The sequence below is a fragment of the Kogia breviceps genome, chromosome 5, assembly GCF_026419965.1.
Source record: "Kogia breviceps isolate mKogBre1 chromosome 5, mKogBre1 haplotype 1, whole genome shotgun sequence".
NCBI lineage: Eukaryota > Metazoa > Chordata > Mammalia > Artiodactyla > Physeteridae > Kogia > Kogia breviceps.
This window is the reverse complement of record NC_081314.1, coordinates 91,518,798-91,531,891: the sequence shown is the minus strand read 5'-3', so window position 1 is coordinate 91,531,891 and position 13,094 is coordinate 91,518,798. Positions and strand designations below refer to the sequence as shown.

Below are 13,094 nucleotides of genomic sequence, written 5' to 3'. Positions count from 1 at the left end.
CAAAAAAGAATTACTTATTTCAGTTAAAAAAATGGATATTTTTGCTGTCACTTATGATATTTTTAGTAAAAACAATATTAGTGATTGTGCTCTCCTTCCCCTTCTTCTACATGCATCCTGTGTGTACACACACACACACACACACACACACACACACACACACACACACACACGGGCAAACATGAGGAGGGAGGATTTTGTGACCTTTCTTAACCTGAGGGGTATACCAACTGCTTACATATAAATTAACATAATTTAACTGAACTTATCAGTAGTTTATACTGTTTTAAAGTAACAACACTTTACCATTAATCGGGAACAGTTCTAAAACTCCCCCTACTTCCTCTCCAACACCTAAAAGCTTCAGAACAGTTATGTGGCGCAGACCTAAGAGAAAAAAGAAAACCGTAGAATCTGTAAGTCTTCTTTCACTTCCAAAGACTGGATGTCTGAGAATTAAAAATCTCTAAGTTTAAAAAGAATATAAAACATAACCTGATTAGGTAAAATAATTCAATTTTAAAGATTTTTCATTAAAAATATATTTAAATACTTATAAAATCTTGAAAAAAGACTAATTGCAGATTTTAGGATTAACAACAGGGTCAGATGTAGTCTGGTTTTGTTTTGTTTTTGCAGATTGAAATAGAAGAATTTGCTTTTAAACTGTGATTCTCACTCTACTAAATGACAAAACAAAAATGAAGCCATCAGAACTTTAAAATATCTAAGATGATCTAAGCTGATTAGTGTTCTGGAAAAAAGTCACGCCTAAAGTTATAACAGCTTGCATGGATAATTTAATTTTCTCTCAAAGAAAAGACTACAGACCCTAGCCGTTGTGATTGTTTAAGAAATCATTCTGGCTTCCTCAAAGAAAAGTTTGTCAGTTTAAAGGGCAGGTTCTTAGCACTTTTTTAGAAGACTCAAAGGGGTAGCACAGCAGGCACAGCTTGCTTCCCAGCCTCAGCTAAAGTTTCAGGAAAGGAAAGAAGGTCATGCCTTGGTAGCTGGTTGGAATTCTTTTGAAGATGAAGCGCATATGAAAAGATTCAGGAGAAAGAACACAGGAGGACAAGGAGGCTCTAGATTCATCCTATTCAGATTTCGTGGTTTTAGACAAAATCCAAGCCTAGTCATGGTAGTAACTTGGAACTAAATATGAATGTTGACGGTGTTGACTATCCAGGGGAGAAAACTGAAAGCCACCATGGAGGGCTCTTCTAAGGAAGAGCTGAAATCCAGGCAAAATGCTATTACAAAAAAACTTGGTGGCCTTTACTCTTCTCCCAGAGAAGTGAAGCATTTCTGTTCTACATGTTGTTGAGTCATGTTTTCAAAAGGGAAGATCATGAATTTAATTATTCCTTAAAAACATGACTTGTTCACATTTCCTGTCTACTGCAAAAGTGTTTGACTTGGGCTCTGTGCAGAGATTCAAAATGAAACATCACCTAATAGCTACTGCAAAGACATCTTTAGAAAATTAGCAAACCATGATTTTGTTTCTATTCTTATTGTGGAGGGTCATTAACTGCTCTAAAAACTTCTGTCTTACCCAGCACTATTGGTGGCTATACATAATTTAAATTTTGCGTAAGAATACTGACACAATCAAATCTTCTTTACATATATTGATATAAGTTCTTAAAGCATTAACCTTGTTAATAGGAGTATAAATAAAAATTCACAAATATTCTAATTGTTTTTACTGTTATGGTCTCATTTTCTGCCTTCTTTTGAGTTATTATTTCACATCTTAAAACTGAAATGTATTTATAATGTTCAGGTACTGGGTCATAGCAAGGGCCCAGGCTCTGGTAATGTTTTATAAGACTTATACCACCACACCACCTTTTATAAATCAAACACAGTTTTATAACTAATAAATGATTCTTCTTCCTAATAGAAGTATTGAAATAATACAGATTCATCTATGTTCCGATTATGAATTTTTTAATCTGTGGCCTCCTAGCCACTCTTCCCCCCTCTAATGACTCTCTCAAAATTCTTCCTTTGCAGAGGTGTATCTTACATGAGACTTCAGTTGTGATTTCCACTTTTGAAATTGCTATCATCTCTTTCACTTTTGAAATTGCTATTATCTCGTTGGTTCAAAACAGAACTTAGTAATAAGTTCTGTGTATTATGCATTTCCTTTCCTTTCTATATGTCCATATTCAAAATGATACTAGCTCTTTCTGACTACTAGGATAATAATGTTTGGTAAAAAAAAGCATACATTAGTTTTCAAAACACTGAGCAATTTACTGCAAATAATGGTAGTAATAATAAACTGCATTTCTCTTTGACCTGCTTGTCTTAAAGCATAAGGTTCTGTTGAACAGATCTTGCTGTCTTCCTGGTGCCCAGTTATAGATCAAAATCCTTTCTAAGGGAATGGCAATATAGTACAGTGTGCTTCAATTCATTCATTAATTCCCAAAGCCATTCCTGTTTTACAAAAGCTATTTAATCTATGGAGGAGTACACAATGTTGGTACCTAATTATTACCTAAGTAAATGGTAATACCTGAGTTTTTTGATCTTGAGACAAGTTTTTAAAAAGCAAACAAGAAGACAACATAATACAGATCACTTAAAGTAAAGCAGCAGGTATTTTCATACACTTTAATGAAGAACCTGAGAGGGCAGAATATTGAGAAAAAAGAAAAAAGAAAAACAGACTCCAGTTGACTAAGATTCCAGTCTGAAAGCAACTTTATCCTCAGTATAACTGAGTAAGTGTCTAGGAATCTACAGTCTGGACTGGGGAATATTTGGATGACCTAATGTTCCATTTTAGAACTGACCAGGAAGAGAGTGGTATGGGAAAGCAGTGATGCTTTAAGACAAGCAAGTCAGTGAGGCTTCCCACTCACCAAAATTGCATGCCTGACCACTGAGGGCAGAGAGCTGCTGTGAATAGGCCCAGTCTTCATCATTAGGTGCTGAGATCACTAGCAACCGCCTCCTCCATCGGAACCTGGAAAAGAAGCAGAAGGCCACAATTGCTGCTTCAAACAATAGAGGCCAGGGCTTCCCTGGTGGCGCAGTGGTTGAGAGTCCGCCTGCCGATGGAGGGGACGCAGGTTCGTGCCCCGGTCCGGGAAGATCCCACATGCCGCGGAGCGGCTGGGCCCGTGAGCCATGGCCGCTGGGCCTGCGCGTCCGGAGCCTGTGCCCCGCAACGGGAGAGGCCACAACAGTGAGAGGCCTGCGTACCGCAAAAAAAAAAAAAAAAAAAGAGGCCAGTGTGAAAACGCAGAGTAACTTCGGCTGTCATTTTTTTCCTGTGCCCAGAATAAAAAACAGTGACCCTTAGAAATATTTCATAGCTCCTCAAAGCCTAATATTAAACTGTATTACCACATTTCTCGCACTTTTTCTTTTGTACCTTCACCGTCTGCCTACTGTGACATCGGCGTGATGTGTCAGGCATGAGTCTGGTCATCAGGCATGAGTCTGGTCCCCATGCCTGATGAGGTAACTTAGGGAGAGACGGAGCTCTCAGATACAATGAAAACTAGCCAATATTGTATGTTAACTTGTAGCAACAGAAATAAGGGAATCAGAAAATAACTGAAGAAAACTCAGGTTCTGGTAGAGTTCCCTAGGGTTTTGGGGTGGGGCAGGGAGCAGTGAATATATGGACAGGAAATAGTATGGAAAAAAAGAACTAAATTTTAAGTAGATGATAGTGACAGGAAGAAGGAAAATAGGAAAGTGTCTTAAAGGTTCAAGGAGGGTTCCTGGGAAAACAAAGCCCTGTGTACCTTCCTCAATAGCCAGTGGCTCTTCCAGAGGCAAATGCTAGTTCTAAAATGTACCCTTGGGCTTCCCTGGTGGCGCAGTGGTTGAGAGTCCGCCTGCCGATGCAGGGGATGTGGGTTTGTGCCCCGGTCCGGGAGGATCCCACATGCCGCGGAGTGGCTGGGCCCGTGAGCCATGGCCGCTGAGCCTGTGCGTCCAGAGCCTGTGCTCCGCAACGGGAGAGGCCACAACAGTGAGAGGCCCGTGTACCGCAAAAAAAATAAAATAAAATAAAATGTACCCTATCATCATAGTAAGAACCACCACTTACAGAGTACACCTATGAAGTAGAATGGGGCTAAACCTAGAGCCATAGGATTTTAGATTATATGATAAACTTGTTTCTGCTCTTACAGCTCCAACACGGCAGGGCAGTGGAAAGAGTTTTTGTCTTACAGCCAGGAAGCTTGGTCCACATTTTGTCACTGCCACTTTTTTGGGTTCCTTGAGCATGTCACTCTGTTTTTCCTTAGCTCTAGAATCAAAAAGAGCTTCTACCTCAAAGAGGTGTTATAAGAATTAAACTCTAAAACCCATCAATGTAAGTTAGGCATGTGATGGCACGGATATAGATCATGTCTTAATCTGCAGGCTTCTTGATTTAGAACTTTGTCCTACAGATGGATAATGTCCATTTCCCCATTAACAGATCTTGGACATTATCTATCATGATGTCATACAACAACCGATTTAATCCTTATGTTTGTGTATCACTTTATAGCTCACTTTTACCTATACAATATGTGATCTTCACTAGAGTTCAGTGAGGGCATGACTTGTTTTCCCCATTTTACAGATAACAAAACGAGGCTTAGAGAAGTGAGGCAACTTGCCTAACTAGTAAATCTAAGAGGTGGTACCAAAATACAGATTTCTCTGACTCCTGGTGCAGTGCTTTCCCTAGTCTACCCCCTCAGAGGTGCTGATGCTTGGCTGGCGCGTCAGGGTCCCTAAGAGGATAGGAAGGAGAGAGGGTGTGCATCCAAGGGGCCGCTGCATGCATTTGTCTCAAATTCCACCTTCACTGGAGAAGGGTTTTTTGCTTTCTGCCCTCAGTGCTGGTGACTGCGGGATGTCAGTGCACTCATGGAGCCGGAAGCCAGTTGATTTTATTCATGGCTTCTCTCCCTGTGCCCCTTCAAGCCTCACAGTGAACAGGAGAGTTTTCAGTCCCAAAGAAAATGGCCTCTTAGGGGAATAGCGGTTTGGATGAATGAGAGAAAATGATAGTCTGATGAAATACAACCTCTGAATGGGTGCCTGTAGCAAGGCTCGCCAAGAACTGCTTGCTGTGACATTACATTAGCTTCCTCTGCTTGTTTTTCTTCAAAGGGAAAGAAAAACTAAAATCTCCACTGAGGATAGGAAGATGAATGTATTTGCATAAAGCAGGGGAGAGGAGAGTCTGAGACTGTCTGAGGTTTCCTGGGAAACGGAACAGTGACTGCTCTCGGATCACGAAAAGGGTCTCCTGTATCTTCCCCGCTTCCTTAGGAGGCATGCCAGACCAGCACCGGTACCCCAGCCAGCACCCAAAGCAGGCCAGCCTTCCTGGCCTCACACAGAGCTTCAGGGTATCCTGGAGGGAGCTATTTTGGGTGAGGTCTATTTTGGCTTGTTTACCTGTGTGCACCACTGAATGCTGTCAGACTGGAGAAGGATGGGATCTGAGACTCCCTGTCCCAGACACAATCAAGAGAAGGTCATTTCCCCTAAGTGATGATTCTTTATCCCACAGACCTTTACATTAAGATACAAGGCCCCAGCTCCCAGCACTGAAGGACAAATGTTAATGGAACTAACTTCTGTGGGAAGTAACAAGAGATATGAATGTGGCCCAGATCCTTATTTTGGACAAATTGTTTTTCCGTCACTTTACTTTGTCAGTAAATAGAAAGTCTACAACTTATGCATGTGTTTGCTTCTTTTAACTGGCATTTCCAAATTAGTGTGCATTTGCCCACTCTTTAGGGCTTCTGTCTCAGAGAAAGTTAATTGTAGCCTGAACCATATGAGTATCACTAAAAACTAGACTGGCTTCAGAGTCTGGTCAGCTGAAACCAGGCTGTATAGACGCACCAACAGCTCAGCAAATATGAAGGAAAATTCCCATTTGGATACTCCTTTATTTATAGAACAGCTAGGTAGAAAAAAATTTTTTTTTCAGTTCTCTTTGCCTGGGTTTCAGTTTTGAAGGTGTTTATTAAATCTCCTCTTAGCTCTCCTTTGATGACAAAGTTCTCTAACTAGGACCTGAATAAATGGCCCGAATACTACTAATAACCACCATTTATTGATTACTTGCTTTGTGCTAGGTTCTAGCTCATTACCTTTAGTATCAAATTTACGTTTCACAACAATCTTAAGAATAGATAAATTTATTATGCCCATTTTGCAAATGAAAAAACTAAAGCCCAAAGAGATTAAGCAATTAGCCCAAGGTCACACAGCTAATAAGTGGAGAAACCAGGAATCAACTTCAGGGCTGTGTTACTCATGCCTTTAGTAACACACTATTCTACTTTAATTTTTAAGATCAGTGATAATTGTCAGCACGATGATGCCATGACCACAGGTCATAGATAGCCATAGGACATCTAACTTATAATCATATGCCATTCTGAATATCCATAAAAGATGTATGTTCCTGAAATAGCAGTAAATATAAGAGCTCACAAGGCTCTAACATTAGAAGAAAAATAGATTTACATTATGTAGGGCCCTATCCAGTTCAAAAGACTTTAGATGCAAAATATGTGTAATGTCTTAAGAATCAAAAAAATACAAATTCAAATCAGTGATCAACTTGAATGAGCACTGCAAGCTTTGTGAGCGAACAAAAGTGAGATAATGTCAGTTATCCCTTTCAAGTTTTGAAACCCATGACACTATGATTATAAAAAGACCCTCTGCCTGGAAATGGTGAGAATAAGCCCTCAGAATGTCTGTAGTTGTAGGTCTCATGGCTGGCCTAAATCCTTGGTTATAAATAATATCAATGAACTGGATGGTTACTGCTTTAGAGATCAGGCTATGTGAGTTTAATGGGTTGGTTCAGTGGGTATGCCTCTTTCAGCCCTAGAAGATTTAGAATTAAGAAGAGGAAGTTTGCCAAGAATCAAAATCGTAGTAATAATATACATTTCTGATTTTCTTTATATAATTTATGTTCTTGTGAAACTTAAGAGAATTTGGCTTAAAATGATAGCCTTGAAACTCCAAACTAGAATGTGTAATTGAGTGTTTGGTTTAGATGTATAGTTTTAGGTTGAAATCTTACTAAGCATATACAGTTATTAGAACATCTGAGAAAACTTTAGATTCACTGTATTTACAAGATTAACTTATTAAACTTATGGCTCATTTAAGTACTCAGAAAGGCTTTGATTATTTCAAGGAATTGAAAGAAATATATGAAATGTAAAATGGCTGTTTGGCATAATGACATTGTTTAATTACTGAGTTCATAAGTGAGATTAAACATTATTCAAAGCCCCTTAAGAGTGATAGTTAAAATTTGCCAGGTTATAAATAAAATGATAAGATTTAAAAGCCTAACTTAAAAGTTTAAGAGAAAACTAAGGTCTTGAATTTATAACTTGGATATATTTTAACACTATTGGTTAAAATCAAAAGTAAACTTCTAAAGAATCTTTTCTGCCTAAAAAAGGAGAGAACGGTAAAAGAAATAAAAAGAAGGGAAGGAAAGGGAAGGGGAGGGGAAGAAAATACCTCAAGGACAACAGCAAGCTCTTATCCTCAATCTTCTAAATCACTGCCATCTAGAAGGATGACCTTGAACTAAAAGTTAATATTTCAGAGCCCCCAGGATTGGACAAGAAGCCATCGGCCCAGTAGAGCCCTAGAGCCCTTTCTCAGCCAGGAGAGTGGCCTGAAGACTGAATGAGTTTTATGTCCTTAGGGAGGCATGCACCTTTCATCTCCACTCCAGGTATTTGCACTGTACTGAAAATTTGGATGAAGGCAGAATCTTGGGTTCCTTTCAGCTCTGAAATCCTGTGGTTTTAGGAGTATCTTTCTTCACTTCAAACTCTGGGCCTCTGGGTTCACACTAAAAATAATTCACATTATATTTTCAAAACGAGTTTAGATAAGAGTGTGGACTTTGGGAACCAGATTATCCTGGGGCCACTAAGTTCTAGAACTGACACTAGCTCAGTGATGAAAGTTATTTAATCTCCATTAGCCTGAGTTGTCTTGTCTGCAGCAAGACAGTAGTTATAGTATTTAGATCATGGGATTGTTGTGAAGATTCAACTCAGGAGGGAAGAAGAAGTGCTTGGCACAAAAGGTGATTACAGCAACCCTGGAGTGGAAGTAGGGCTACTTGCTGTCATTATTCTCATGGGTGAGAGATTTTTAAGATAGGGTTAATTGGAAGCATAGGGGCAACATACCTAGAAAATTGTAAACTGAAAATTTGGATGAATGGCAAGTCCTATGCTCTTTACACATCATGTTGTTATCTCTTAAAAGACCCAAGCTTCCTGTATCTAGAGGAATTCAGATTATCCATTTCCTAATCACAGAATTATTGGTGCTTAGGTGAAATTTCTGCATCCTTACACCTCTTAAGGTCCCAAGGATTTGTAGAATTTTCATCCAACTGAGGGAAGGGATGGAGAAGGGGAAAAGTAGAGTGATTTTTTTTACACTCTTTTTTGTGTATGTACTAGAGTTTCCCTATAATGGTTGTCAATAAACCATACTCCCCAAGGAATCAGGGAGCTGGCAAGAGGATTTCTCCTTTTGAGGTCTTAGTGGAGCTTTTGTTCTCTGCAGAGTTGGAAGGAAGCAGAAAATCAAGCAGTGTTCCAAATCCTGTTTGGAACTAGAAAGGGCCCAATAAATATGTAAAATAAAAGTACAGTATACAAAGCCCTCCAAATTGACTGACTAAATAAACTAACCCTCACAGAAGTTCAGAATTCTGTATCTGTGCCAAAAAATAAAAAAAAATAAAAAGGGCAGAATAAAAGAAAAGACCTATCCAAAGCCACCAAATTAACACTCAAGCTTGGAGCTGACCCCAGCCAGCCCTGCAACCAGAGCAACTTCCAAAAGGACAAGACTAAGCCTGGTGGCTAGAGTGCCGTGAAGAGGAGAGACGTCTCACAGGGAAGGTCACTCTGCACACACGTCTGCTCTGTGTTTCTCTGGGGTTTTCATTAGCTCACTCAGAACACTCTCCTGTCTGCCTCCTCGGGGTCTCCAAAGGTGATGTACCTGGATAGGAAGCTCTCCAGTGACTGCTTCTTGTCTTCCTTGCAAACAATGCCCTCCTTCTTCTGCTTTTCCATGTCTTTGATTCGGGACTGGAAGGTATCAATCACATCGAACACAGACTTCATTGCTATAGGCACCTCATAATATTGCTGTTGAAGGAAAAATAAAAAGTATATAATGTATAAAGGTGTTTCTTCCCTATGTCCAGAGGATAGAGAGCTTGAGAGAATTCAGGGTGGCTCCGGGGAAATCAGAGCCTGGAGGGCTCTTTGATTTATAAATTCTCTCCTGCAGTAGTACCTCTGCTGATTTTTTGAGGTTTTAAATCCACGAAACAAAAGCCTTTACCTTCCATGAAGGTCTTAACTTCACTCTTTTAACTGGGAAGGGTCCATGCCTTCCTCACCACACATATTCTAGGCTCACTACCTCTGGGACTAAGCTGGTTCCTCTTCACTATACAACTGGAGAGAAGGTCAGAAACACTGTACTAAACACAAGAAAACAAATGGAATAACATGTTAGAGTATCTGACCTAAGCAATAAGGGTAATTTTCCACCAGAAGGAGGCCTGCTTTGTGGTCATCAGAAATCTACATAAACTCTTTGTGATTCCCAGAGACTATTTTATTGAGCAAGCATTACTTAAAATTAGGTCATGTTTGCTTATGTATTCTCAGAAAAAAAAGCTGGATCTAACTTTTTTGGGGATAATGAAATTCAGTTTCCTGCATCAAAGCTGTCTGGACTTAGAACAGCAACCTGGGGTGGATTTGAGGGCTGGCTGATCAGCATAAGTGCCCTCAATGGGAATTTAGTAAATCATGGAATGTGAAAGCTGGCCGAGACCTTGGGGATCATCTAGTCCAACCTCTCACATTAGAGGTGGCACAACACAAATGTGGAATGAATTATTGAAGGGAATCTCTCTCCAGATCCAGAAAAATACTGCAGGTTGAATCAGCTATTCTAATAGCCCAGGCAGCTTTTTTTCAAAAAGATTTTTATGTAAGCATTGGCTCTGGAGTCAACCTGCGTGGGTATGAAGTCCAACACTAAGTGGGTGAACTTGGGCGAGTTACTTAACTACTCTGGGTCTCTATTTGTCCTCTGTGAAACAATGATAATATTTGCTATTTATCTTAGAGGTTTGAGACAAGGATTGTAAACATCTGAGGTGAGTGCTTGACATAATGAAAGCACTCAATAAAGTTAGTTATTATTGTTAATATGATTATGACTACATGGCACAGTGTTTCAGGGTTCAGAATCTCTGTCCTTATTATAGGAAGAAAGTAGGTGTAAAACCCTACTGTCTTGCCCATGTTGGATCAGGAGGTAAACTTCCAGGCCCTTTCAAAGTAGGCCTATGTTAAATCTGGGTTTTCTGAAAACAGAAGCTAAATACTCTTTACTTTTTATCACCAGGGCCTGGCTGGTGATAAACATCATAGCTATTGAACAATTGTCTGGTGAATGCATGACTTTGATGTTACAGAAGAATTTAATCTGAGTCAAGTAGCTGGGCCATAGGTGGTCGTCCAATCCAATATTTTCCATAGACCACATTTCTAGACACAAATTCTACAGGACAATGGGAACTATTTGGACCATTTCAAAACCTTCCCCCTGGTGGCGCAGTGGTTGAGAGTCCACCTGCCGATGCAGGGAACACAGGTTCGTGTCCTGGTCTGGGAAGATCCCACATGCCCTGGAGCGGCTGGGCCCGTGAGCCATGGCTGCTGAGCCTGTGCGTCCGGAGCCTGTGCTCCGCAACGGGAGAGGCCGCGACAGTGAGAGGACCGCGTACCGCAAAAAAACAAAACAAAACAAAACCTTCCCATTTATGAAATAACTTGTGCTTAGTCATATGTCTAATAGACTCATTGACAAAAAATTGAGTTGCTATCTTAAGGAATGTCACTGCATCATCCAAAACAGGAACCCATACCTTGACTCTCAGGTCCACATCGGTGAGCACCATGAAGAAGTCATTGTAGGTCATTCCATACTCCTTCCTTAGCTCGCTGATAAGAGGTTGGTCTACCAAGTCCTCATCATCCACAACACGCATAGGTTTCTCATTATCTTAAGGCAAATGAAATGTGAATAAATATGGATGTGACAAAACAGAAATCAGTGGGAAACCAAAGGGTGGAGGCACTGAGCCTTCATCCCAAGTTAATTAAAAGAGTTTTCGTTAGTTGCACACATTTGACTAACATTTTGTTTGAACAAGCGTTTCCAAAGTGAACAAATAAATACAGAAACAAGTGAATAAACTCATTTTGAAAATCACTCTTCCAAAGATGATCAAACCGCCATCTCTGCCCACCCTGGTCATAGTGAATCAGAAGGAGCAACGTGAGAGTGAAGCTGCTGAGTCATCTCTGGAAGAAGATTGCCAACTCATTCTGGGGATGAGTCATCACCCTAACTCACCAGGGAACCAGACCCAGATTCTTTGGTTAAGTTTTATTTCATTTAAAATTTTATTTTAGTTTTAGGTATTTGTTTAAGTCTAAAATCAGTGTCTGTTCCTCCCACTTAGAGAATCACTTTGGGACTCAGTGAATGAACTATGTCATTGCAATAGAGAAAAATAAAAAGCCTATGTTCAAACCTGGTCATTTGGCTCCAAAAAAAAGTCAAGCTATTCATAATATAATTTTGTAAGTGAATACAATTTTAAGTAAAATGTTACTGAATTTATGGAAGTTTTTAGTGTGAGGTATTTTTTTCAAATATCAAGCCCTGAAAACGAATATTAGAATTCAGAATGGTTCCTAAAGGTGCTACTGGGTTAATGGGAAGTATGAACGTGGCAAATTACTATGTCTGGAAAGCATTTTGGAAAGGATAGGACAGCTTTATTTACTTTTTCTCTCCCATACAGGTCACAGTGTTTCCCTCAACCCTATTAAAATTTTTATCTGCAAAATAATCCCCTGTATTTTGAAAAAATGTGCAAAAGTTAAAGTTAGAAAATATGTGATAACAGATCTATTACAGAAGGGAATCTATCAGTTATTATCAATACTGCTACTCAATGAATAGTACTACAGTAGAAAAACACACAGTTTTGCAGATACAGAGGTTATACAGCTGAGTACCACAGACTATTACTCTTTTATTGATATAAAGGGGACAATTACAATTTAAGTGTTACTTTGGTTTATTTGATTAGGATTGTTGAAAGTATATAAACAAAAAGCTTCATTCTCCCAAGCAGATCATAATGAGAAGGGAGAGAATGCTATCATTAATAAAATATAAATTAATTTAAAAGAATTATTAGGTTCATATAGTTGGTTTTTGTTTAGTATAGCTCATTGAATAAAAACAGCAACTTGCAGAATAAAATGCATAGTATGATGTTATTCTTAAAAGGAAATAAAGCAAAAGAAAACATAATACATCCATATGGGAATATGCATAAGAAAAAGTCCAGAAGAACATACAGCTGATAAAAATGGTTGCCTCTGGGGAGTGGGAGGAGGTGAGGTAGAAAATTTCACTGTTTACTCCATGTAAGTCTATATTATTTAAATTTTAACAAGGAGCATATTTTACTTTGTGATTAATAACAACAAGAATAATAATAATGAAGGAAACCATTAAAAAACTGATTTGTAAATGTCCTCAACAGCTAATGTTCTGATTCTAAGACTTTACAAACCAGATTTTATCTTGAACCTAGGAATTGCTATTTTTAATCCATAACATACATTCATTTTTGCTTTTGTTCATTGAACAAAATATTTGCTGCCAGTGTCCTAAGCTGATTCTGTGCTGGATGCTGAATTCAGAGATAAGTAACTTGGACAGAGTTCAAGTTCCTAAGTAGAATCAGAATAAGAACATTTATATCTACCTAACAGATAAAGTCACAAAAACCATTGAATGGCTGAGATGAAAGGAAATTGGAGACTGTAGTGGATTTCAGAAATGGTCTCAATTCTCCACCCTTCCCTATACTTACACTTTGCCCAGTAGCTGTAGCTCCCTGTTATGGTGTATGGGTTGAAGTGTCC

At 39.1% G+C, this 13,094-nt stretch overlaps 1 protein-coding gene across 1 annotated transcript in view; it reads right to left on the bottom strand.

Annotated features, from left to right (window-relative positions):
• The window catches only part of CCDC80 (coiled-coil domain containing 80), a 34,118-nt gene that overhangs the window by 1,305 nt on the left and 19,719 nt on the right, over window positions 1–13,094 (bottom strand). Inside the window, exons 4-7 of the mRNA XM_059064244.2 lie at window positions 11,012–11,148; window positions 9,061–9,209; window positions 2,883–2,986; window positions 307–387 (exon numbers count right to left, since the gene is read on the bottom strand). Coding sequence (XP_058920227.1) covers window positions 307–387; window positions 2,883–2,986; window positions 9,061–9,209; window positions 11,012–11,148 — 471 coding nt within the window. The remainder of the gene's footprint in view (window positions 1–306; window positions 388–2,882; window positions 2,987–9,060; window positions 9,210–11,011; window positions 11,149–13,094) is intronic.